This window comes from Eretmochelys imbricata, chromosome 2 (assembly GCF_965152235.1).
Source record: "Eretmochelys imbricata isolate rEreImb1 chromosome 2, rEreImb1.hap1, whole genome shotgun sequence".
NCBI classification, from domain to species: domain Eukaryota; kingdom Metazoa; phylum Chordata; order Testudines; family Cheloniidae; genus Eretmochelys; species Eretmochelys imbricata.
Window position 1 is genome coordinate 156,217,483 of NC_135573.1, and position 27,182 is coordinate 156,244,664.

The following is a 27,182-nucleotide window of genomic DNA, read 5'->3' on the forward strand; positions in this document are numbered from 1 at the left end:
TAAAAGAAAGAAAATTAAATATTAGACCCAATGAACTCTTATACTAACATGTTCTGACATCTTGTGGCAAGTCGCTTAAGGGACACTGGTTAAAATTTTAATGTATATTTATATGTATATTAATGTATATTTAATGTTAGTAACTCTGCAGAGAGAGAGAGAGAGACCCCATCAAGACCTCTGGGTTCTATCCCAGCTCTGGGAGGGGAGGGGAGGGGAGGGGAGGGGAGGGGGGGGGGTCTAGTGGGTTACAGTGGGGGACAGATACATCTGGGTTTCTATAGAAGAACATCAGACCAATGATCCATCTAGCCCAGTATCTTGTCTTCCAACGGTGGCCAATAGCAGGTGCTTCAGAGGGAATGAACAGAACAGGCAATCGTCAGGTGATTCATCCCCTGTTGCCCGCTCCCAGCTTCTGGCAAACAGGCTAGGGGACATGCCGAATATGGTGTTGCATCCTTGCCCATCCTGGCTAAGAGCCATTGATGGACCTATTCTCCATCAACTTATCTAGTTCTTCTTTGAATCCTGTTATAGTTTTGGCCTTCACAACATCCCCTGGCAAAGAGTGCCACGGGTTGACTGTGAAGAAATACTTTCTTTTGTTTGTTTTAAATCTGCTGCCTATTAATTTCATTGGGTGATGCCTAGTTCTTGTATTATATGAAGGAGTAAATAACACTTCCTTATTTACTTTCTCTACAGTAGTCATAGTTTTATAGACCTCTATCATATCCCCCTTAGTCGTCTCTTTTCTATGCTGAAAAGTCCCGGTCTTTTTCATCTCTCCTCATACAGAAGCAGTTCCACACCCCTAATAATTTCTGTTGCCCTTCTCTGAACCTTTCCCAAAGCCAATATATCTTTTTTGAGATGGGGTGACCAGATCCACATGCAGCGTTCATGATGTGGACATGCTATGGATTTATATAGAGGCAATATGATATTTTCTGTCTTATTATCTATCCCTTTCCTATTGATTCCCAACATTCTATTCTCTTTTTTGCTTACCACTGCACGTTAAGCAGATGTTTTCAGAGACCTATCCACAGTGACTCTATGATCTCTTTCTTGACAGGTAACAGCTAATTTAGATACCATCATTTTGTATGTAAAGTCGGGATTATATTTTGGCATGTGCCTTACTTTGCATTTATCAACACTGAATTTCATTTGCCATTGAGTTGCCCAGTCACCCACTTTTGTGAGATCCTTTTGCAACCCTTTGCAGTCAGCTTTGGACTTAACTATCTTGAGTTATTTTATATCATCTGCAAATGTTGCCACTTCATTCTTTATCCCTTTTTCCAGATCGCTGAGGAATATGTTGAACAGCACTGGTCCCAGTAAAGATCCCTGGGGGACACCCTATTTACCTCTCACCATTCTGAAGACTGACCATTTATTCCTACCCTTTGTTTCGGATCTGTTCATTGGAGTGCCTCAGAGCGTTGAAGGAGCCAGGCAGCATCTGGCCTCTCTCCCTCCACCCCAGCAGTCCAGAAGAAGCTGTTTGCAGACATGTCAAGTGCCCTCTCCTGCCACACTCACATGTGGGAGACTAATGCAGTCACAGAGTCCAGTCTGGGTGCCATGCATTCCTTTGGGCTGTGAAAAGCAGGAGGTCTTGAGTTGCAATGGATCCCCCTGTGCACGGGCTGAGTGGGCAACTTTCTACTGCCCTATCTGGATTCCAGGCCACACGCAGCAGCCGAGGGCTAAGGAGGAGGTAGTGGACTTACCCCTATAGTGGGTGTGGGAAGAAGCAGAGTGAAGAGGTTATCAGAGAGCCATCCCACAGCATTCCTCCTGGAGTCACTCCAACAACCACCTGGTTCCTTCCTGGCATAGGCCGCAGCCTCTAGGTTCCATGGGAATTTCTGAATTAACCCCCTAGAGAGCTGCCTCTGGCTCTCTACAAGCTCTCATACAGCCCTGTCACGAGAGGTAAGGAATAAGGTCCTGCCTCCCCCTCTGCTTGGGGGGGATACTCTCAGAGCAATCCGTGTAGGGCTTTGTGCCTCTCTACAAACTGATCACTTCCCATCGTGTGTCAAGAAGCTGCACACCCCTTGGCAGCTCTGTTTAGAGCAACATTAACTCCCACAGGGATTTCTGCTCTAAATGCTCCAGCCCTGAGAGAAGGATTCTCCAATCCAGGTTTTGCTGTTCTGATGCTGCAGAGCTGATACGGAAGGCTTGAGGATTCCTGGAGAGCATGCTGCAATGCCAGCAATCCCATTCTTCCTCAGCCCTGGGGACATGTTATCTCCCACGGCACCTTCCAATGGTGGGAAGAATGTGATGTGTGTTTTGGAGTCTCTCCCTGGCTTACAGATAACCCGAGATGACCCAGGCCTTCCAATGGTTTGGGGGAGGGGACGGGACAGAATGAGGGCAGATGGCTTCAGCAATGTTACTGAGCATGTTCAGTCCATGTGAGCATGCTGAGTACAAGCCAAGCAGCAACTCAGGGTGGGGGGGGGTGGCACTTGAGCCCACATGCTCCCTCCCCCACGCAGCTTCTCTGCAGATAACCCTCCTGCGGAAACAAAAGTGTGGACTCAGAGGAATGCTGTGCTGCGGTGTCTGTGCCCTGCAAGATACTCACGCGTGAAGGGAAGGAACACTGCTGTTAGCACTGGAGTCTGGGCAATAAAGAAGAGGAGTTGGAAATTCTCACTGAGGAGGGGAAAGTGGGTAGAACTGGGAAACCTGGGGGGACGATGTGTCTGACTGGAATGTTAGTGTCACTGGTGACAACCTGTATAGGAAGGGGAGAGAGGAGCAAAGTTGTGGGCTTGGTGGCTCTTGACATTAGACACATCATTACCTGTTTAAAGTTCTTGGTTATTGAGAATCCCAGGGCCTCGAACGGACGAGGATCAATCTGCTAACTCAGCCCAGCCCAGCCCAGTGCGGGGCTGGTACAGTTCACTGAATCCAAACCAGGGAGCATGTTCAGGTTCTCCTTTAGCACCTGTCTGTGACTTGTGGGAAAACAATTGGGTTAGCATGGGGCACTTCCTAATGGGAGACAGACTGGGGAGGTGTCACGTAGCCAGTAGTAAATTATCCCTGGAGATTTAAAAAAATTATTTGGGCTTTTTGTAATAGGTATCCTCAGACACCCAGCTCTGAAGGCAGCGCCGCCAACAGCAGCAGGGCAGAAGTAAGGGTGGCAACACACCATACCACTGCACCCTTACTTCTGCGCTCTTGCTGGCGGCAGTGCTGCCTTCAGAGCTGGGCGCCCGCTGTCACCTATTACAAAAAACCCCAGATAAGTGACTGTCAAATAATACAAGCCCGCAACCTACATCTCTCATAAAATTAAAGCAACTTTTTAAAAAAAAAAAAAAAAAAGCCGAATTCCACTCAAGGATTTCTGATCCTCTCTCTCTTTAGGAAGACCTGGGACAGGTCCAGCCCACTGCCATTTCTCTGGGACTAATGAGAGCTTCCCTGATTGGTTCTTTTCTTCTTCCCCTCTCCTTCCCCTGGCATGAGTTCCATGGGTTCTTTTCACAAAGGCAGGTGGAAGCCAGACATCATAGGCCCCATGATTTTGACAGTCCTTTTGCAGCCTCTGACCCCAGTCCCATCATGCCTGGAGGGGTAAAAGATCCTCCAGCTGCCATCTTATTTGTGGTCTTGTCCTTGTCAGAGTCTCTGCGTGAGAGAGGAACCCTAGCTTACATAAGCAAAATATAAAAGCAGTTATTTTCCTGTTAATCAACTACTCAGGTATAAGCTGCTCCCGTTTCATTCTCCCACATTCCAGACTGTTCTACAAAGAACATAGTGTCTATATAAAATGAAGAAACCAAGTAAATGCTTCAGTTTTTCAATACAACACTATGTGTCAGGTTTCAGAGTAGCAGCCGTGTTAGTCTGTATTCGCAAAAAGAAAAGGAGGACTTGTGGCACCTTAGAGACTAACCAATTTATTTGCGCATAAGCTTTCATGAGCTACAGTTCACTTCATCGGACGCATCAAATAAATTTGTTAGTCTCTAAGGTGCCACAAGTCCTCCTTTTCTTTTTGCGAACACTATGTGTGTTTGTTACTTCTGTGATGTTGCACCATTCTGACTGAATACTGATTGAGTGAACTACAAAAACAAAGGGTGTATTTTCAAAGTGCTAAATGAAATCACTTAAATCCTGGCTGATTAAAAAGGCAGAAACTGCACTTCCAACAAGAAGTGGACCAATTTCTGCGGCTTGTAGTCCTGAGTTCTCTCCTCCATCACCTGCGACAGGAACCAAATGCCAGTTGCCTGATAGTTAGCATTTCTGAGACACCACATCAACCACCACTTAAGTCTTTCCCTGCACATAACTTTGGAAAATAAGGCTATTCTTTCTGCTTATCCTGATTTAATGATTTTGAATGGAGCCATTATTCTGAAGCTAGTGACAGTGTACTTCGTTTCTGCTATTGTACAGCTTTTAGGCACAAACTATTTTTGACCAAGTATACAGATGAAAAAGGTTTAAGACAAATTTAAGGGGCACCAAGGTTCTTTGTGTCACCACAAAGTAGTTGATATTCCTCAGAAGACTATGGAGCACATTGGTGACATGCTAAGTTTTCAGTACTCAAAAGAAAGAAGAAAAAAGCAAGATTGTAATGGAACTACTAAGTAGTATATGTTGTCTTTCCAGACAAGGACTTGCCATGATACTGAACAAACTGAAAATACACTCTTAAGTGGAGAGCTTGAGTGCAACATTATTCAGCTGCTTTGTTTACAGGAAGAATATGATCCTGATATTTCAAAGTGGTCAAAAAAGAGTCAAGACAAGTTGGTTATTCAAAATGAGATGGTGGAAATCATGACTCTTCAAACTGCGAGGGCTGTTTCTGAAAAAAAATCTGCAAAGTGCTCTACAACTATGGTAGAGTTCTCCAGTAATGGTTGTGCCCGCAATATATGGGCGGTGAGATGGTCATGAAGAGGTCACTGGATTGTACAATGAAGCCTGCAATTGGTGGAGGTAATCGCATCAGTAGTTAAAGATATAATTGCCTCTAAATTGGAGGATCAACAGTTGTCATGGACAATGCTATGGCGGTGCTACTACCATGGCATGCTTAGAATCAAGTGTAGCAACCAGATTACAACAGGAAGAACCCTGAGTGACATGCTCATTGCTATCGGGATGCTTTGAATTTGGCATGCCAGGACCTTATTAAAAATGCTACTCTCCGAAGAAATACTCTTGAAACTGTGCATTAAATCATAATTTAAAAAAAAATCACTCAGATGAGATACTATATTTCATGACATAAAATATGAAGTGTTAAGTAAATTACCAGGCATCTGTGTCTCCTATCTGACAAGATGGACTTTCCAAGTAGAAGCATTGGTTTCAGTTTCTGAGAACTACCTTGGATTGTGTGCAACTTGGGAGGTTGTGAAGGATGTTGCAAAAGATCCTGAAATGAGAGCTATGGTATCATAGAAGTTCAAATTGAAGCTTAACTTCTTCTCTGGTATTGAACTAGGTCAAAAAGTCCTAAACATGGTAGTCAGTCTGCCCCAAATTCTGCAAGGGCTGGAGGTTTTCAGCAACAGAAAGCCAATCTCTTAAGTAAATGGCACCTAATTCACGTCATTCCATCTGATCAGATAAACGCTACAACTTATTCTGGGAGCAACTCCACCAGAAAAGTCAAAAATTGGAGATAGTCCGAATGCCTGAGCTTCCAAGGAAGAGAAAAGTTCCCAAGAAAAAGCAAATGGGAATAGGAGAACCCAGCTACCCAAACTTAGCAAAGGAATTTTATAAATACACCTACTTCTAAATAGCTGATTTTACAATGTCTGGTATTCAGTCAAGATTTGTACAGATACTAAAATCTATTCAAAATCTTGAAACTCTAATAATGACTCCAAACATAACAGAAATGCAAGTTTGAGATGTACTTGAGGTGCCTGGTTCTAATTTCAGCCACGATAGATTAATTACTCAGCTTCATCTCTTGCAAGCCAACTATCATTTTACAGAACAGTCACTGAAATCAGTTCAGAAATAGCTTAGTTTGCTCAGCCAAACTGAGGGCTGGCTGATTTCCAAAGTGGTGAAGTTGATAAAAATGATTTTGATGAACTGGCAAGCCGTGCTGTAAGTGAGCATAGTTTCAGTGCTCTACATCGTATTAAAAATGGTTTCTAATTACAATGTGACAATCATAGCTCAACAGGTGTATGACTTTACGTGTACATAAGCACAAAAGTGCAGATGTACAACTTATAGATGTTCCAGAAGAATTCATTCCACAAACCCAGGGTGAAAACTGTCATTTGGAACTTTTTCACATTTGTAAGCCATTCATTTTTCTTAAGTTTTAAAAAGTAATGCTATAATTAGTAGTACTGTATCATGGCTAAATGTGTCCACTTTTAGTAAACTGGAATAAACGATGTTCTGTGCCAAACTCAGCGTTTCCTTTATTTGTTAATGCAATCCCTGAATTTCTGGGCGGGGAGAGGTTAAAGCCTGCAGTTGTCTCTACACCCATGAGAGGTGAAGTGGGGAGGCTACCAAAATAAAATGGTGATTAGAGGCAGGATTCCTGTCCAGCATACTTTGTGATCAGGCGTGGGAGAACATTTACCCATCTTGTACATTTTTTTACTACGTAGCCTGGTTGATTAGAGATGGAGGCCAGCTCTAGTTAGCATCCTACCTGTGACTGCATAGAGAAAACTTAGGGTTTGATCCTGAGCCCAGTAAAGTCAGCGGGAATCTTTCCATTGACTTCAGTGGCATTAGATCAAGCCTGTTCCTAGGACTGTTGCAACTCTTGCTACGGGTATAGCCCCAAAGGAGCCCTATTGTAAACACAACTCTACATTAGTACAGCATGTAACTATTGTTACCATGCTCCTAATCCCCCAGTCAGCTTCATATCCCGCTAAGAGAAGGTGGGAATGATTTGCTTTACATAAGTTGACCTGCACTAATAAACATGATCATTTGGAGGTTATTCTCTATAGGCTCTGACTAGTTGGGCTCAATCATGGAACTACCCAAAGCTCCAGTTCTCTTTGGGAGATGCTACCACTCCCAATGAACATGGAATCAAACCTGGACCAGGATTTAGGGTGTGGACTGAACACATTATGCACACACTCTGTGTATCAACATTCCATGTCTTATGTGTGGGGCACTGAGAACCACATTGGCATTTCTTGGCTGCTTGCCATGTTTGAGAACTTGCTTTGCAAACATGGAACTGGCTTATTGTGACTGCTGTAGAGTTGTTTGTGTCTGAATGTCTTTATGTGTTTTTCAATTTTTATTCTCTTTTGCACAGCTAAGCTGCCACAGACTGCTATTTCTAAACAGCTTATGAACCGTTTGGAGAACAACTTCTTGTCACTAAATTTTTTTAAGATTGTTGCTAGGTTTTGATTTACTTGTTTATCCTTGTCCCTATCCCCCAAGTTCTCCATGATATTTAAGAAATTGTTAGCAGACAGAGAAAGTTCACTAGCCAATTCTTTTACTAACCTAGGATGCATAACGATTCACACTAACAGATCTATAGGTGGCCAAGTTTTCCTGGGTCTAGTTCCTTGTTCAAGAAACAATACAGCCAGTCTCAGGGCTGTCAGTATAACAAGCATATATTTATTCAAATAAGGTAATAAAGTTGGTGTTTCAAATTATCAGTTTTGTCTAACATTTTGTTAAAACTCTTCCATTTTCACCTCTGGAGAAGATAGTATGTTGCACGGATGGTAGGAGACTTTCTGGAGTTGCTTGGTTCCAGCATTTCTCAGACTGAGTTCTTGGACACGAAGTCCCCAAACTTGCGAACACTTAGGTACCTATGTAAGAGTTTGCCAGGATCAGGGCCAAAGTGAGACTCTTCTACTGAGCATGTGTGAAATTAAAATAAATAAAAAGATGAAAATAACATTGTAAGTCCTGCTTCTAAGATGTGTGCAACCTTGCACCCATCTGGGAGCAAGTGTTAATTCAGACCTCATACAGGAGGTATGCAATATTTGTGATCTGCTGTATCATCTACAACTTATTGGGGGTTTCCCCCCCACTCCTTTCTTTACTGGATCAAAACAATCACCACTCCCGTGCACTGCATTGTAAAAGTTATAACAATATAATTAATTCTGAAAATAAAGCTTCTGGATTAGTTAATATAGACCAGGGGTGGCCAACCTGAGCCTGAGAAGGAGCCAGAATTTACCAATGTACATTGCCAAAGAGCCACAGTAATACGCCAGCAGCCCTACATCCGATCCCACCCTCCAGCCCCCCAGCTCCTCCCACCTGCCGCAATCAGCTGTTTCGCATGCACAGGAGGCTCTGTGGGGGAGGGAGAGGAGCGAGGGCATGGCAGGCTTGGGGGAAGGGGCAGGGGCCTTGGTGGAAGGGGTGGAGTGGGGTCAGGGCCTGGGGCAGAGCAGGGGGTTGAGGAGTGAGCACCCCCCAGCACATTGGTAAGTTGGTATCTGTAGCTCCAGCCCCAGAGTCAGCGCCTATGCAAGGAGCCGCATATTAACCTCTGAAGAGCCGCATGCGGCTCCGGAGTCACAGGTTGGCCACCCCTGATATAGACTGAGATAAGTGATTCAAATTAGGCTACAATTATCTAGCAGTAATTCGTAAGAAAAATATTTATTTTCATTTTCAGATTTTCATTTTTTGGTGTTAAATTCTTGGGTTACAGCAAAAGGAATCTAACACACTACCACAGTGACCTATAACTAAGCCATGACACTGCAATATACCAAAATTGTGTAAACAAAAAGCCTTTCCATACTGATACTCTCTGTGGGCCAGATTCTGACCTACAGAAGCCCACTGAAGTCAAAAGGAATACTTATGAAGCACAGTCATACCCAATAGGAGTCAGGGTATCAGTGCATGGCCCTCTAGCTCTGCGATAACACTGATCCCCTTTTTATATTTAATAGGGGAAAAATGCCTGCAGCCAATTTTTAAAGAGATAATTTAACCTTGGATTGGTTCACACATCCATCCTGCATAGAAAAATATTATTCTTATTTTCTTATTACTGCATAGTCCAAACTCAAAGTAAACACTGTGGACCAAAGTGTTGCCTCATTTATATCCAGTGTAACCCCATAGGATTGTTCTAGGGGATAACAGAATAGGACTCTGGAACATTACTGATCTTCTAGTATGAGGGATGTACCTGATATTCATTTGGCAGCAAAAATTAGTTCATTGAACAAAAATGCAAAATCCAAGACGCTCCACTGAAATTCTTCCTCTAGGGCCCCAGTACTAAGTATTATTCCCTTTGCATGGGAGCACGAGCCACCTGCACAATCTCTGGACCTATGTCAGGCAATAGATGTCTAAGAGAAAGTTTAGTACATTTTGATGGTAAGTAAACTAGTAGTTCCTTAGATTAGTTCTAAAAGGGCAAGTTGTGGCAACATTTAGTGAGTCAGAGAGTGCAAGAAGCTAAAGAAAGGGGGATATTTCGGTTTTTTTGTAATGAAATAAACAGGACATGTGCATTTAATATCTATCTCCAATTTGATGTACATTAAAGTAAGGCAACATAAGTACTGTAAAATCTAAGGGATTATATGAATTGGAAATATATTCTGTTCAAAAACTAGTTTAGCTACTAAAACTTAAAATCTACCAATTGAATATAAACATCTTTGACAACTTTTGTACCAGACATTAATTACAGAGCTGATTGATTTGTATGGTTTCACCGGCTGTTTCGGATAGCATTCAACAACATTTTACTCTTGATAGATATTTATGGATCTGGTCCCGCCGCCCTTACTTGTATGTAACTTCCTACTGAAGTCTAAGAGAGTGTTGCGTGGCTCAAGATTGCAGAATTGGATCCTAAAACAATAACGTACAGATGGCGTCGCATTAAAAAATACTGGAAAACTGGAATACAGTGATAGATTATTACAAGGTGATATTTTTAGTTACAAAGTTATAAAGTTACAAACTTGTTTGCTTTACAAAAAAGCCACACACAGTTCACACAAACTATTAAAAATCCACATAAATTCTTGCCCTTTACATGTTTGGCAAAATCAAAATCTTGGAGTTTGCACATATCCATGCTTTAGTACTTCTCAAATGAATTAGTTCAGAACAAGGACATATCTCTGAAGTTGTATAGATCTACTGTATGGACTCATTCAAGTAACATAGTTGTTGCCTCGTAGTGACAGGTGAGCGGTAGTATCAAGCACGGAATATCATTTGATTTTATTTAATTTTAAAGATGTCTTCAGTCCACAAGTACACTTTTCATTAACCAAAAAAACTGTCTTTTTATTATTTCTTTGGAGGAAGAACGTTTTCTTCATAGAAACCTGGATTTACTACATTTCCAGGTGGATCGTATCTGGCCACCACAAATGTGGAGCCATCATTTGCTGTGGCTTTTCCAATTCCCATCTTCTTTGTGTTCTTCCAAACCATTGCTGTAAAGTGACCTAAGAGGAAAAAGGTCAAATAAACACATTATCTTTGGACTTTGGATTTCTAGTGATTGAGCAAAAACAAGTCACACCAAACTAAGTTAGTTTCTTTCTCTGACAGGATAACAAGCCTAGAAGGTGAAAAAAAAAATGCAGCTGATCGAATAGTTTTTAGAAAGACAGCCAATATGGTTCTCCACTGCACTCATGAGCTCTTTGCTCTGTTCCAAAACCAAAATACATAGGAAAAGTTACGTGGAGATAACCAGGCCTTGATGAACATCAAGTACAAAAGCCCCAGATTCAAGACCCTGGGTATGCATCATACCATGCCCAGCAATGATCGCAGCCCCTTCTCTCCCAGCAGTATGGCTGACAAAGTAACCATCCTACCACTGACTGTTCCCCACCTGCTTCAACGTGCTGATTCCTCCGACTATGTTTCCATGGTGCACAGCATAAGTTAATAGCATTAGTGAAACATTAACTTCCCTGGCTTTTTTCTAGTCTCTTCTGACAGTTGTGGAGTGGCTGTCTCTCAGAACCTACTCCACCAGCTGTTTCCTCTATGCACAGTTACAGATAAATGAACTTTCCTATGAAAAACTTTTGAAATCTCTCTCATTGTTTCCTGCCAATTCCAGGAACAACGGTATTTTCATCTCATACTAAGTTGCTAACAGGCAACTAAGGAGCCAACATTTGGCCCCAATTTCCACTCTAGGTAACACTTCATTGACATCAATGGAATTAGATGGTAGGAGATGTAAAATCAAGGCAGACATCAGCACAGTATCTTTAATTAAACAGCTGTACGGTTTCTATTATTACAATTTTGATAATTTGTGGGAAATAAAGTGCATTTGTCCTCAAAACCAACACCTTTTAATAATGACAGTTGAAGGAAAAAGACTGAGACATTTTAAAAAATATATCTACTTTGTTTCTAATACAAATTTTGTTTACTTTCTCATTCCCCTCAGAGTCACAGTTTCCTTTTATCCTTCCAGTTCTTGTCATTTTCCTGTGAGCAATTCTAACACTGGTCTTTTACACACACATCTGAATTTTTTTTTAAACAGCTGATTTTTGAAAAATAGTGAGAAAGTAGCTTTAACAACTTTTTGAAGTAAGAGCTGCATCTTTGAAGGAGCAGTGCACAGCCTGAGCTCACCTGTCCCAGAAGAAAACCCTGGGTTTTGAAAGCTGTAATTTTTTATTTCAGTGTACCATCTTTCAGCTACTTCTTTTCCTGCAAGACAAAAGAAATGATGCTGTGGAATTGCAACAGACAGAGTGAACTCAGCAAACTGCAACTCACATCTCCTTGCCCACAAGATTCTTCTGTTAATAGATCAGCAAGAACTCTTGATGATTAAATGGAGTCATATAAACATAGAATGAGTAATAATTTTAAGCTTCTTCTTGAATCGAGGGAAGTTCTTAGTTACAAGTGGCCTTCCCGTCCCACTCCCCAATTACCATCATACTCAAATACAGCATTCCATTATAAAAGGAATTAGAGCAAGAAAAGAGAAACAGTGTGCTGATGGATGCTTTCTGTAACAGAAGAAAACCCTAGGCCCTTTCTGAGAAACAGCAACAGAAAGAGACATAAAAGGCCACACCCTAAACAGGATGATGTACTTTCAGAGAGAATTAAAATTAAAAACCACAAACCTACCCAAAAGGATGAGCACTAAAGTGAGGTTTCAGAAAGATTAACTCACCCTGTTGGCTGATGGCATGTACAGTAAAATTATCCACTGTCTGTATTATTTACACAGAACAGAATAAGTTAAGGATGAAGTGCTGGTCTTTTACAGAGGGGTTTCTGCTTGGGGATTTGTGGACAAGGGCAATGCTCCCACCACCCCCATTTCCACATGTCTGGGTGATTTCTAGTCTTATTTATTCCCTGTGATCCGAATAGCGGAGGGCAGTATGATTATTACACCTAGCAAATTTATCCACCAAATAAAGCAGAAATACCCCTTTCCCAACCCCACCAAAAACCCCAATGGTAATCCAAGCCTGTCAGATTTATAACCCCCTCAAAACATGAAAAAATAGAAAAGCAATAAATCAAAAGCAATGATAATATTTGGTCCCAATATAAAGCAGTTACCAGCAGCTTTAAGCTAATGCATTCACTGGGAAGACTTAATTTCCCTGATATCTTTGAGACAATTTCCTCTGTCTCAATGAACTTCGGCTAGAGAAGAATATGAAAAAGCTTGCAGTTCAAATTATTGGGCCCTCTCTGGATGGCAGGTGTGACCCAAGAACCTCTTGATGTCCATTGGCAGAGGGCACAGGGATTCACCAAAGTAGGTCAGATAAAGTCTTTGCTGAAAGCCTGTGTCACAGTGGTCATCAAATCATTGTGAAATGTATGGGCAGAATGTGGAAATGTATACTGAAAATTATATTCATAAGGCCTTGTAGTTAAAGGCTGGTCACTTAGAGGTAGTGTGCACTGAGACAGACTTCTCCAGACAGGAGGTGGGAGACAACCATTGTGAATCTTACAAAGGAAGTCTTTCAGTCAGACTGTGAGTGCTGCAGGAAAAAACAAAACCAGCAGGGGTTATCCTGTTTATGAGTAAAGACAATGAACTTTTGGGGGCAAAACTGGGGGTACGGAGGTACACCAGGTATCCTTCAGTCTGTGAGGACAAGCTGCCAGCAGGCTTGATCTTATGAAAGCAGGTCTCAGCCATTCTGGTTGAAAAGGCTGGGGAAAGGACTTGGGGGGAGCTAATCTGTGTGAGGCAGGGCTATTCGTCTTGTGTGTTATAGGCTCTAGCAAGCATATTATCATTTTGTTTTACACGTAACCAGTTGTTTCCAGTATTCTTTCTGACTATCATTTGAATCTCCGTTCTTTGATGACAAACTTGCTTTCACTATAAATGTATCTAAGTGCTCCGTGTTAAGTGGAATGGTGATCCTGAGGTGAAACTAGTAAGCTGCTGCGTACTATTCCTTTGGGAGTAGCCAACCTGATAGTTCTGTGAGTGTTCAGTGGAATAGGGGCTGGGCACTGCAGAGGGATGCACAGAGGACTTGGGGATTGGTGTGTGCCTATTGCTAACCCATACAGAGAGAGTGAAGCCTGTGGAGGCCTGGAAGGCAGTGCTTGTTTTGCCAGAGGCTGGTGGGGTTATGGTGCTGATCCACACCAGGCAGATAAGACTTCCTCATGCGAAGGGCAGGTGGCAGCGAGGTGCCTCACATCCCTGGGTAAGCTGGGAAGCGTCACAGCAGGTGCACTCCAGAAGTCAGTCAGGAAAAAGTCACAGAGCGTCAAGAAGTTTCCTCTATCCACCACCAAAGAAAAGCCAGTTAAAGGAAAGAAGGAGCCACTTGAGACTCTACAAAAAATTCAAAGCAGGTCTCCTCTGCAATATTCTTTTGATCAGGGATAAGTGTAACACCCCCTCCCCATTGTAAGCACTGAACTTACCGAATATTGTGCCTGTGCTGTAGAGTTTGTGTTGTGTGTGTGTTTTTCAATGCGGGCTGTTGTGCAGTCAATCCCTGACCCCAGCGTTTTAATTCTATACAGCTCCTGCACCATTTGGAGAACATCTATGTGGTCCAATTTTCTTGTTAAGCTTCTGATACAGTCAACTACTACAGCTGCTCTTCTAAACTTTTTGAATGAGTTATTAAAGACACTAGACCAGATTCGCCAGTGCAGTGTAGGTGCTTGGGGTCACATGAAAAGCATAGTCTTGATCTAAACCAATGTAAGTGAACCAGGGAAGATCATGTCAGTGTGAGGGTAATCCTCTGGTGGGACAGAGCTGATGTAGAGAGTCCTGCACCATCCCCTACTGCAAGTAGATTAGGGAAAGGGGGACAAGGCAAAGACACCTCTGTGATACACCAATCCTTGGCTGCAGTTAAAATCCCTGGGACCATTTGTTAGGGTAGCCTTCAGTTCACAGGGACTGGCCCTGCACAAAGCCAGCACCAGGATCAGGGAGGTAATAATGTGAGCTTTAAGCTACCCTTGCCGACACACCTGAGCGGCATTGTTCACCTCCACCCCAGAAGCTATCTGACCAGAACCACATTTCAATAGCTGTTTTTACTATTTACCATCTTCTGCTATTTTAATCCTTTTTTGTCCTGCAATGAAATTAAGAAACTTTGATTATACTACACAAATCCTTAGAACAAAAAAAATGACTCAGGCAAGCTCTGTCTTGAGTTAAGAGTTTTATCATTTGTTAGTAGCATTGCATCATGGCTTTGTTAATGTTTATAGCCCTGTGATCTGTTTATTCCCAGCCTTGGCAGAACAAGGCTTGCAGTTCGTTGGAGTTCAGAGGTGTTAGGATATAGATATTCAGGCCTGTCTGTAAAGACCTATACTCTAAGAAATTAGGTGTATTCTTATCACTTAGCTAGTTATAGATGTATAAAAGAAAGAATCAAAATCACTGTCTGCCGGTGTAAGAGCCTTGTCTTACTGTGACAGTCTGAGGCTCTGTTCTTAGGCTAAGATCTTTGGCTAAGCAACTGAGGCAGCCATAAGCTGGGAAGCGAACGGTCACCTCCTCACATTCCAAACTAGTCACATTGAAATAAGGTGCTATTGGGCTGTTAGGAATACAATCCTGTCCTGATAATGCCTATCACCTCCAGAGAAAGGGAAGTGCCTAGAGGACGTAAAAGGAAACTTAGTTTGATAGCATCCTGTCTGGCAAGAACTCACTTATCAATAGCTGGGATGTGAAATCCTCATTTCTGTGTTTGTTCTATCACTGTAGTCCCCATTTCCCCATTGTTTGTCTGTATAATCTCTGTCTGGTTCTGTGATTGTTTCTGTCTGCTGTATAATTAATTTTGCTGGGTGTAAACTAATTAAGGTTGGGGGATATAATTGGTTAAATAATCATGTTACAATATGTTAGGATTGGTTAGTTAAATTTCAGGAAAATGATTGGTTAAGGTATAGCTAAGCAGAACTCAAGTTTTACTATATAGTCTGCAGTCAATCAGGAAGTGGATGGGTGTGGGAAATGGGAACAGGGAATGGGGGTGGGGAAATTGGAATCATGTTTGGCTAAGGGGGTGGAATGGGAACAGGAACACAGGTGTGAGGCTCGGTGGTGTCAGAGCTGGGAAGGGGGACACTAAGGAAGGAAACTGGAAACATGCTTGCTGGAAGTTCACCCCAATAAACATCAAATTGTTTGCACCTTTGGACTTCTGGTATTGTTGCTCTCTGTTCATGCGAGAAGGACCAGGGAAGAAACTGGGTGAACGAATAAGCCCCCTAACAAGACGTTTTATGTGGAACAGATTGTGTTTAATGGGGCGAACTGATCATTGACCATGTAGTTCCACTAAACTGTATGGCAGTGCATGGAGCAAGGCTGGCCTAGGCGTTTTGCCACCCAGGGAGGAAAATGTTTTTGTCATGCATGCACACATACAAGCAGATCAGCTGAGAAAAAGGTTGGCATACAACTTGCCTGCCTCTAAGGCCGGCTTTGAGTTTACTTAAGTGATGAATTTGGCTCTATTTTCGTTCTTTGTTTTGGGGGAGGAAGGGGAAAGCTGTTGAGGATGGAAGGTTTATTTGCTCTTCTGTTTACTGTCAGGTTCTTTTGTGTCTGCAACTTTGAGGAGGCCAACAGCCATTTCATTTTGCCTCTCTTCTATGAGGGACCAATCCTGCAAGTTCACCATTACTTCCTGACAGTTGTTAACTGTTGGAATTCAAAATGGGAGTTGAAGGTGCTTTGCACCCCTCAGGAACCAATCAAGAACTTGCAGGATCAATAAATTGAGAGTATCCTGGGGGATTTGCAAACTCAGACCATAGGGAGTCTAGCTGTATTTTGGGTGGCTTCCATGGGTACCAACTGAGTTTTGAGCTGCCTCTCCACACCTCTGAATTTAACTGGGAAGATCCTGAGTGCTGCAATCCCGCCTTGGAGATTACAACTCCCATAATGCCTTGGGGAAGGGGGAGAGTCATCCTCTCCCAGGGAATGCAGGGGGAGCGTGTGGTGGGCTCCATTTTTGGGAGAAGAGCTGAGATTGCTTTTGTGGATCACTGTCCATTCCAGGAGCTGCTGCTAACCTACTGCCAGGAAGCCAGAAGCTACTACCCAGAGCCTGCTGCGGCTTTGACCAAACAGGGAGCCTCAGAGGTGGTTGGTGGCTTCACTGGAGCCAGGGCAGAGACTGTTGCTGTTCCTGGAGCTGACTGAGGTGGGCCTCAGGTGAAGGCAGTGTGTGAGTAACCACCAGCCTGGTTTGGGAAAGCATTTGTATGGGAAGGGGCACAGCAAAGAGACTCTAAGGGGTTGTCTGAGTCTGAGAAGAGGCTGAGTGGTCTTCTCATCGAACAAGAACCAGGATTTCTGACATTTGGTTGAAACAATCTTCAGAGAGGTTGTGCAGCTTGTTGCCTTGGCTGGATGGATTCACTGGACCAAGGGAGTGCTTTCTCCAGTTTCAAGATCTCCAAGCACGCCCAGCCAAGCAAGTGTTGAGAACTCTGAAATCCAGAGGAATGTCCACTTTGGGGAAGGGTAAATGGTGGCAGGGTAAAGGCAAGTTAGATACGTTTCATTTACTATTGTAAACTGTATTTGTTAATTGATTTATTGAACTGCTCCCCCTGCCGATTTAAATTAGAGGTGACATTTAATCTCAGTCTATCATGTTTTTTAAAGTTGTTAAGTAAAGGTATGTTAATTCAAATCTAAGTGTATATTGGGAGTACATTGTTTATAATTGGAATTGTTGAGTTAGACCAATTGCACAGATTAGCTCAAGGTTACTCCTGGAGGTTCCCAAGGCACACCATTGAGTGTGGACAGGGCCCAGCCAGGGGGAGGCACCACCAATTTTAATTTCCTCTACAAATAAAAGGACTGCGGTGGAGGGTGTCAAGAGGATTCCCACCTATCCAACACCACCGCTGGAATACTCAGGATCTCCTTTATTGTCAACATCAGGTTCTCCAGCACACAGGTGAGTGCTGCCTGCTCCCGACCAACCCAGAGCGGAAAGGGAGCGATTTTTACATAATTATGATAATTTATGCAGCACCACAGATGAATGTCGCTCTGTGGACAAGGAAAAGTTTATCAAATAAATAACCTTGCTCTAATTTATGCTTTCGTGTATCTGGTTTCCCAGTCGATTAATCTGTAATAAGTAAGCCACAACAGAAAATACTGAAGGCAGGGGCTCCAAATACAATTTGCAGATGCAAAGCACTCTCTCTGAAGTCAATTTGAAAAAAAAAACCACAACCACAATTTTCAGAGATTGCTTATAACAAGCATCAAAGGGCCTAGATTTGTCTCCCACTCCCATCAGCTATGTTATCTCTGCTTAACATTCCAGGAAGGAGAGTAATAAGTCAGTTAATGCTGCCAAAGCTGATAGGCCTACAAACATGCACAATGTTGGGCCCTAGTTAATTCTCTGACTGCAGAACAGCAATGACTCATGTTTTGCTATTTCACAGGCAGTTTTAGCCTTCGACTGCTACCAATGTCTCAAACTGAAGTCTACTGTTCATATGTGTGTGGCTTCAGTTCTCAGGATGCAACACACTCAACCCCTCCACTTACATGCTCCCATAGAATTATGACTTCACTAACCTCCCGGTCTTAGTTGACAAGAGGGCAGTGGTGAGCTGGAGCCGGTTTGCACCAGTTCGCTAGAACCGGTTGTTAAATTTAGAAGCCCTTTTAGAACCAGTTGTTCCGTGAAGGACAACCGGTTCTAAAAAGGCTTCTAAATTTAACCGGCCAGAAGTGGCGCCTTAGGCACCGACTCCATGGGTGCTCCAGACCTGGAGCACCCAAGGGGAAAATTTGGTGGGTGCAGAGCACCCATCGGCAGCTCCCCACCCCACCCCCGGCCACAGTTCACCTCCGCTCCGCCTCCTCCCCTGAACGCACTGCCCCGCTCTGCTTCTCCGCCCCACCCAGGCTTCCCGCGAATCAGCTGTTCACGCAGGAAGCCGGGGCGGGCTGAGAAGCAGGCGGCGGCTTCGCACTCAGGCCCAGGGAGGCGGAGGTGAGCTGGGGCGGGGGGATGCGAGGAGGGCCGCCTGTGCCGCAGCAGGTAACCTGGGCGGGGGGGCACGTAGGGGAACCGCTTCCCACCCCAGCTCACCTCTGCTACCCTCAGCCTGAGCGGGAAGCCGCCGCCTGCTTCTCAGCCCTCCCAGGCTTCCCGCTGAACAGCTGATTCGTGGGAAGCGGGTGGGTGCGGGGCGCAGAGAAACAGAGCAGGGCGGTGCGTTCAGGGGTGGAGGTGGAGCAGAGGTGAGGTGATCTGGGGCCGGGTGCAGGGTGGGGAGCTACTGGTGGGTGCTCTGCACCCACCAAATTTTCCCCATGGGTGCTCCAGCCCCAGAGCACCCACAGAGTCGGCGCCTAAGGCGCCACTTTTGATGTGATCAGTGGGGGGAGTGGCTGCTCCCCCTGCTCCCCCCCCCCAGCTACGCTCCCACACCCCTAGGAGCCAGAGGGACCTGCTGGATGCTTCCTGGGAGCTGCCCCAAGTAAGGACCGCCAGGACTCCCCACCTCGCCCCCCGGCAGGTCCCTCTGGCTCTTAGGGGTGGGGTGGGCACGCACTATGGTGGCCCACAAGACCCTCCTGCCTGGTTCTGGGGGCAGTCAGGGGACAGGGGTGGATGGGGCAGGGGTCCTGGGGGGTGGGCGTCAAGGAACGTGGGGGTTGGATGGGGCAGGAGTCCCAAGGGGCGGGCAATGACCCCCTCGTGGTGTGAGGAGGGAACCCGTAGTTAAGATTTTGGCAGCTCATCACTGCAAGAGGGTTCAGTCAATGCTCTGCCCTGAAGACAAAGGGCAAGTGAAGTGCTGTTTATGATACAGATCTATGAACTGAATGCATTATGTAGTGACCTGCACATGACTGCTTGCCGTCCTGGTGCTCTCCAGCAGGTGTTAGTTTACATTTGACACATAAACTGGTGGTAAAAGTAAACTGCATCTCACTCAGACACTTTCTGAAGCAATTGTTTCAAGCATAATTATGGGCTCTTCTCTCTCCCCCTCTGCCTTCTCTTGAGTTTTGGCCCAAGAAAAGCCATTGAAACAAGACCTGTTTTGGAGCTGCATAGGCGTGGTGGGGTGATCTCTGTGCACCTAGATTTGCAAGTGTGATTCCCATTAATGCTAACAGAAGTTACACCTGCACACTGAAGACAAATCATAGACACTTTTGTGCTTCATTCAAGAGTAACGTGTCTAAAATAAATTGCTCAATCAATCAATGAGGCCCAAACCAAGATCTTCTTGATGCTATGAGCTTATTTTGAATGTGATGTTTTTGTATCAACATCTCCGTTAAATCGAGTGCATGTCAAAATATAATTCTTCCTGGTTAAGTGGCTCCAATTGCAACCTTTTCTTCAGCTGCAGAATCTGAATGAACCCTATGTTACTCCTGCTATAGGTCAGTGTAAATGCACAGCATTACACAGTAACACAGGAATGAATTAAGCCCACAGTCTTTATTCTAGGTCTGATAGATGCTTTCAGACTTCATATGAAGAAAGAACTTACCAGGAACAGAACAGAGAATATGCAAGACATGACGAACCAATGACAGACATGGAGTTGTTATGTAATATTTTAAGAATTCTACTAGGTAAGAATTTTATGAACTCTCTATGTGACCTGGTCAGTGAGGTAAAGTTACTGTATATTGGGCTATTAGAATTTTCTGTATGAATGCCTTAATCTAATGCATACTGGGGTGGTCAAACTCACTGACCCTCTAAGACGCATATGACAATCTTCAGAAATTCAAGAACTGGGGTTTGCCTGCCGGGCCTTGGGGATTCAGCCCTGTGGGGAGGAGGATCTCGGGGCTTCAGCCCCATGGGAGGCACCTGCTGGGACTCAGGGCTTCAGCCCTGCTCTTGCTGAAGCCCCAAGCCCTGCCAGGTGCACTCCTCAGGGCTGAAGCCCTGAAACCCCCCTCCCTGCTGGGCACAGAGGTGATGCATAGGGAAGCACATGGGATCATGTCGTCCCCCCTGATTTTTGCCATGGTTTGCTGGTGATGCTTGGTCACGTGGTGTTGCTGGGCCCCCTCCCTGCACTGCAGCTGCTGGAGCCAGCAAGATGGCAACTGCAGCTGTCGGGTGAGGCAGCAGCAAACAGCTGGGAGCTGCAGGGAGAGCCACTGTTTTTGCTGAGGCTGGGAGAGAGAAATGGGTTGCGTTAATGGAAGTAATTATGCCAGCCAGACCCCAGAGGTTTTGTGGGATTTATAGGAAACTTAGCCCAATTAGGAGCCCCATATGGATAATAGTTAGATACCTTGTAAACTAGCTATAAGTACAATCTGCTTTATTATTCACAATTTTATCATCACTTTAGCAATTTTGGGGTGTTTATCTGTTTCATAAAAATATGATGATTGGTTGCCAACTCATGAATTTTCCCTTATTCAAAACATGAGATGAATGGCAGTTCCTCTAGGTTAAGGGTGAGGAGAAGGCAAGTGGAGTTTCCATCTGAGCAGCCTGGAGAGGTATGAATTGTTGTGTGCATTACAGGTTGACTTTTCTACCTGAAATTGTCCCACACACATTGGCAGGGGAATAAAGGGGACTTAAAAAGTCAAAAGACAGAATAAAAACCATGATTTGATTTAAAAAAAAAAAGACTATTTGGGGGCCAATCTCATGATTTGAGGGCATGATTCATGAGTTTGGATCTCAAGAGAGGGTCTGACTTATTATTTTTGATCTCATAAGGTTGGCAGTATTGTTCTTAAGATCTTTTTTTCTCTTAAATGCTTGTGTGTTAATATTTGACACTTTACTTTAAAAAGCCTGTCCGGTCACTGGGTACCACTGTCATAGCTTCCAGAGGGAACAGGCTTGCAGGTGCCGGATATAAATTCAGACCTGCTCAGACAAGCACAGAATCATGCACAGAAGACTGCAGCCAGAGACCAGCCTGAGAATAGGAGAACGGCACAATTCCACTTTAAGACAGGTGATGGCTAGAGATCTGAGAAGGGGTGCACGCCAAGAGACCGGGGGGGCGGGGAGGGGTGTCAGAAGTGCAGTTAGCCAGTAACTGTAACATCATCTATTTCCCCAAGTTTGATGATATAGAGAACTCACCACCACATTTCTAGTTAATCCACCTGAACTGATTTTGTATTGAGCAATGTAATTTTATATTAAATGCCACCGTTTTACTTTACATTTGAATAAACATTTTGTAAAACAACAGCAACGACAAACGAACAAAACCCCAAAAAGGAAACATTTGGCTGAGCTGGCACTCCTAAGAAGTACATTTTAGTTTAAAGGAAAAAGCCAAACAAACCAACCACACCCACCTACCCTAGATGACAGTTACCAGATCATAGTGGAAGTGGTGGGTGCAAGCAGTGTGCAAACAGATGTGATCTTTTTTTAAATCACTTCCGGAGCTTCCTTTCTGCTGGGCTTAGTTGCAGAGCAATGTGCTAACACTTTAAAAAAAAAAAACTTTACTTGATTTTACTGCTGTGAACCACAGCTGAAATTGCAAAACTTTTCTAAGGAAACACAGCTGTTCCTGACAATGTCTGACTGATGGCCCCTACTAGACAGCAATCCTGGCATGCCTCTCTGAAGTGTGAACTGACAGTCTTGGATGGTTTTTGACATGTCCTGGCTATGAGGAAAAGCTGCTAAAATCCCATATAGCATGTTGATGACAGAACATGGATAATAAGAACAGGTCAACCCGATAAGCAGAAACTTTATGTTCTAAGAGTTGATACTGCTCTATTGTGATGATAATGATTTTATAGTGAAGATGGAGAAGAGGTATGCATTATTCTTCTCCCTCTAAAACCTCTTCTCTCACTTGCTTTTTTGTACACTTCCTTAATATCTTGTGGTGCCTTTCCTCATACTGAGTAGTACGTTACTCCATGAGTAATCCTAGTGATTTTCATAAGTAGACTAACAGAGTTAGATATTATTCCTTGTAAAGACAAGCAGTGGAATTGGGCTTGATTTAAAAAAAAATTAACATTTTTCTAATTTCATTTTTAAACAAAAACTGTCTTAGAATTATGAGGAAATGTAGAGTTGTTTCCCCTCAAAAATAAACCACGTATTTGCTTACTGTAACCAATATTTATTTATAATATTGAAACTTTCTTTTTTGCCAGCCCTCAGACAGGTCTTTCTAGTAGACATGCAGTGTGTGCTGCTGCAACGCACCAGGTGCTCCAGCCTATACAAACCTTTTTACTGATCAAGTCCGTAGTGTGCGACTCTGCACTGAGTGGTAAGGAGCCATCCTTGCCACGAGGCGTATCGGGAAGTCTCAAGGCATGCCTGCTACTACACTCCTTTATTGTGGTGAAGCTTGTTCCCTTCTGCATGCTGATCCATCTCCATAGGCTAGGGCCTGCATCCTTCCAATCCTTTGGGAAATCATGTGTCCCCTGGGCAGTAGAATAGTGAAGTCCCTTTTCTCCCCAGAATGCACAGTCTGCATTCCTCTATGGCCCTTTCATGGATCACAAGGTGCCCTCTTGTACTTCCCACCACATAGGGTCTAGTCAGAATATTGTCCTAAGCGTCTCTAGTACCTGCCTTCAAGTTCACGAGACACCTGGCATGCCATCAGGTGTGTGGTGTACCAGAGCAGCCCAAAGAAGAGAGAGGTAGAATACACTAGGTAAATGGTGATGATGATGTCACTCATCTGAGCACAAAAAAAGAAAGTCTGCAACTCAACTTCCTCAAGATCAGAGGGAGCAAATGACCGATGCATACTTGGCAGAATACAGGGCTAAATAAATTTCAAACAACAGCCATAGACCGTTTTACTCTGGAACTCTTATAATGAAATGTAAAGAAATTCTAAAAACGCACAGTTAAGACATTACATTTTCAAACCCTAATTTTTTTCTGACACATGAAACCCAACTATGCCAGCATTCTTGTCGAACACTAAGAATCCAGCAATGCAACAGCTCTTTTTAGAGAGACTGCATGCCAAGTTGGAGACTTACTGATGTTTCCTTCATCTGGAAAGGAAATTGGAAGACACTAACTCCCTTTGTTAACTACTTGAATAGACTCCATAATACAGCCAGTTTCCAGCCTCATTCAGCATGACACAAATTAATTATTTGGATGGAACTGGACAAGGAAAAAAGTGGAAAGAGAACCAACTCCACAGGGGCATAGCCTAAGGCAACAGCTGAGAACAATTTTCTGCACACAACTAGTTTTCACTCACAAGTGCTTAAAAAGGCCCTGCTCTATAGACAGTGTAGTTGTCTCAAAAGATTTGTATCATAAAAGTTATCATTTTGGGGAAAAAGGAGAGGACATGGCTCAGACTGCTCAGCAGGATGTGCAACACTGTAAATAAATAAATTAGATACAGCCATGTAAAAAGCTCTCGGTGCAGAGTAGACAAAACAGCTGTGGAAACAGCATGTAGAAGAAAAAGCTGCTCCGTGAAGAAGTACGGATTATATAATGTAGAGGGTTTTTTTTTTCTTTGCTAAGTTGTCGAACAAAGTCATCATATAAACTGTTAAAAAATGTTTTTGGAACATTAGTGCTAATAAAAAGGAGGAAATAAAGTACAGCTAGCAAGGGACAAGCCCTGTGCTAACTTCAAACAACTATGCTCCCCCATGTTGCCCCAAAAGCACGTTTCATGCTATTCCAAAGGACATCATGCTAATAGTTCTGAAGTGAGCCAAAGCGTTTAATGATTTTTCACTGTGAACGAATATCCATTAAGGGATGTCTGGGATTTTCAAAGGCGCTTAGAGGCCTAATAACAATGGGATTTGGGTTCCGACCTCCCCAGGGCTCTTTTGAAAATCACGGTCTAAGGTGACAGTATGAAACTATGTTTCTTCTAAGTCAAACGCTCTTCCTAACCTACTGCACTGCTGGGTCCCAGCAGCGGGAAAGCAAGCCTTAAAGTCACTAAAATAAGGGACTGGAGAAGGGATGAATGGGAGCTCAGTGAAAATTGTTCTTCCTGAGCACTCACCACATGCTGCCTATGTGAGATAGTTTTACTAAGAACTCAGTTCGTCACACGTGTCTAAACTAACGCACATAAAAGTCATCTCTCTTTTAGGTCAGAAAGTATTTGCACTGGTGATTCAAGAGGGATCACAAAGGTGTTGACACAAAGGGTATGTCTACACTACGGAATAAGGTCCAATTTATAGAAGTCGGTTTTTTAGAAATCGGTTTTATATATTCAAGTGTGTGTGTCCCCACAGAAAATGCTCTAAGTGCATTAAGTGCATTAACTCGGCGGAGTGCTTCCACAGTACCGAGGCAAGCGTCGACTTCCGGAGTGTTGCACTGTGGGTAGCTATCCCACAGTTCCCGCAGTCTCCGCTGCCCATTGGAATTCTGGGTTGAGATCCCAATGCCTGATGGGGCTAAAACATTGTCGCGGGTGGTTCTGGGTATATATCGTCAGGCCCCCCTTCCCTCCCTCCCTCCGTGAAAGCAAGGGCAGACAATCGTTTCGTGCCTTTTTTCCTGAGTTACCTGTGCATATGCCATACCACGGCAAGCATGGAGCCCACTCAGGTAACTGTCACCGTAGGTCTCCTGGGTGCTGGCAGACGTAGTACTGCATTGCTACACAGTAGCAGCAACCCATTGCTTTGTGGCAGCAGACTATACAGTATGACTGGTAGCCGTCATCGTCATGTCCGAGGTGCTCCTGGCCACGTCGGCCATGAGCGCCTGGGCAGACATGGGCACAGGGACTAAATTTGGAGTGACTTGACCAGGTCATTCTCTTTAGTCCTGCAGTCAGTCCTATTGAACCGTCTTATGGTGAGCAGGCAGGCGATACAGATTGCTAGCTGTCCTATTGCATCATCTTCTGCCGAGCAGGCAAGAGATGAGGATGGCTAGCAGTCCTACTGCACCATCTTCTGCCAAGCAGCCATGAGATGTGGATGGCATGCAGTCCTTCTGCACCGTCTGCTGCCAGCCAAAGATGTAAAAGATGAGATGGAGTGGATCAAAACAAGAAATAGACCAGATTTGTTTTGTACTCATTTGCCTCGTCCCCCGTCTAGGGGACTCATTCCTCTAGGTCACACTGGAGTCACTCACAGGGAAGGTGCAGCGAGGTAAATCTAGCCATGTATCAATCAGAGGCCAGACTAACCTCCTTGTTCCAATAAGAACAATAACTTAGGTGCACCATTTCTTATTGGAACCCTCCGTGAAGTCCTGCCTGAAATACTCCTTGATACGAAGCCACCCCCTTTGTTGATTTTAGCTCCCTGAAGCCAACCCTGTAAGCTGTGTCGTCAGTCGCCCCTCCCTCCGTCAGAGCAACGGCAGACAATCGTTCCACGCCTTTTTTCTGTGCGGACACCATACCAAGGCAAGCATGGAGGCCGCTCAGCTCACTTTGGCAATTAGGAGCACATTAAACACCACACGCATTATCCAGCAGTATATGCAGCACCAGAACCTGGCAAAGTGATACCGGGCGAGGAGGCGACGTCAGCGCGGTCACGTGAGTGATCAGGACATGGACACAGATTTCTCTGAAAGCATAGGCCCTGCCAATGCATGCATCATGGTGCTAATGGGGCAGGTTCATGCTGTGGAACGCCGATTCTGGGCTCGGGAAACAAGCACAGACTGGTGGGACCGCATAGTGTTGCAGGTCTCGGACGATTCCCAGTGGCTGCGAAACTTTCGCATGCGTAAGGGCACTTTCATGGAACTTTGTGACTTGCTTTCCCCTGCCCTGAAGCGCATGAATACCAAGATGAGAGCAGCCCTCACAGTTGAGAAGTGAGTGGCGATAGCCCTGTGGAAGCTTGCAACGCCAGACAGCTACCGGTCAGTTGGGAATCAATTTGGATTGGGCAAATCTACTGTTGGGGCTGCTGTGATGCAAGTAGCCCACTCAATCAAAGATCTGCTGATATCAAGGGTAGTGACCCTGGGAAATGTGCAGGTCATAGTGGATGGCTTTGCTGCAATGGGATTCCCTAACTGTGGTGGGGCCATAGACGGAACCCATATCCCTATCTTGGCACCGGAGCACCAAGCCGCCGAGTACATAAACCGCAAGGGGTACTTTTCAATAGTACTGCAAGCTCTGGTGGATCACAAGGGACGTTTCACCAACATCAACGTGGGATGGCCGGGAAAGGTACATGACGCTCGCATCTTCAGGAACTCTGGTCTGTTTCAAAAGCTGCAGGAAGGGACTTTATTCCCAGACCAGAAAATAACTGTTGGGGATGTTGAAATGCCTATAAGTATCCTTGGGGACCCAGCCTACCCCTTAATGCCAGGGCTCATGAAGCCGTACACAGGCAGCCTGGACAGTAGTCAGGAGCTGTTCAACTACAGGCTGAGCAAGTGCAGAATGGTGGTAGAATGTGCATTTGGACGTTTAAAGGCGCGCTGGCGCAGTTTACTGACTCGCTTAGACCTCAGCGAAACCAACATTCCCACTGTTATTACTGCTTGCTGTGTGCTCCACAATATCTGTGACAGTAAGGGGGAGATGTTTATGGCGGGGTGGGAGGTTGAGGCAAATCGCCTGGCTGCTGGTTACGCGCAGCCAGACACCAGGGCGGTTAGAAGAGCACAGGAGGGCGCGGTACGCATCAGAGAAGCTTTGAAAACCAGTTTCATGAC

The 27,182-nt window shown here is 44.4% G+C and overlaps 1 protein-coding gene across 1 annotated transcript in view; it reads right to left on the bottom strand.

Moving 5' to 3' along the window:
* Positions 1-9,943: 9,943 nt before the first annotated feature.
* The window catches only part of GLIPR2 (GLI pathogenesis related 2), a 41,966-nt gene continuing 24,727 nt past the window's right edge, over positions 9,944-27,182 (bottom strand). Inside the window, exons 4-5 of the mRNA XM_077810878.1 lie at positions 11,647-11,724; positions 9,944-10,487 (exon numbers count right to left, since the gene is read on the bottom strand). Of these exons, the coding sequence (XP_077667004.1) occupies positions 10,327-10,487; positions 11,647-11,724 (239 nt within the window). The 3' untranslated portion in view covers positions 9,944-10,326. The remainder of the gene's footprint in view (positions 10,488-11,646; positions 11,725-27,182) is intronic.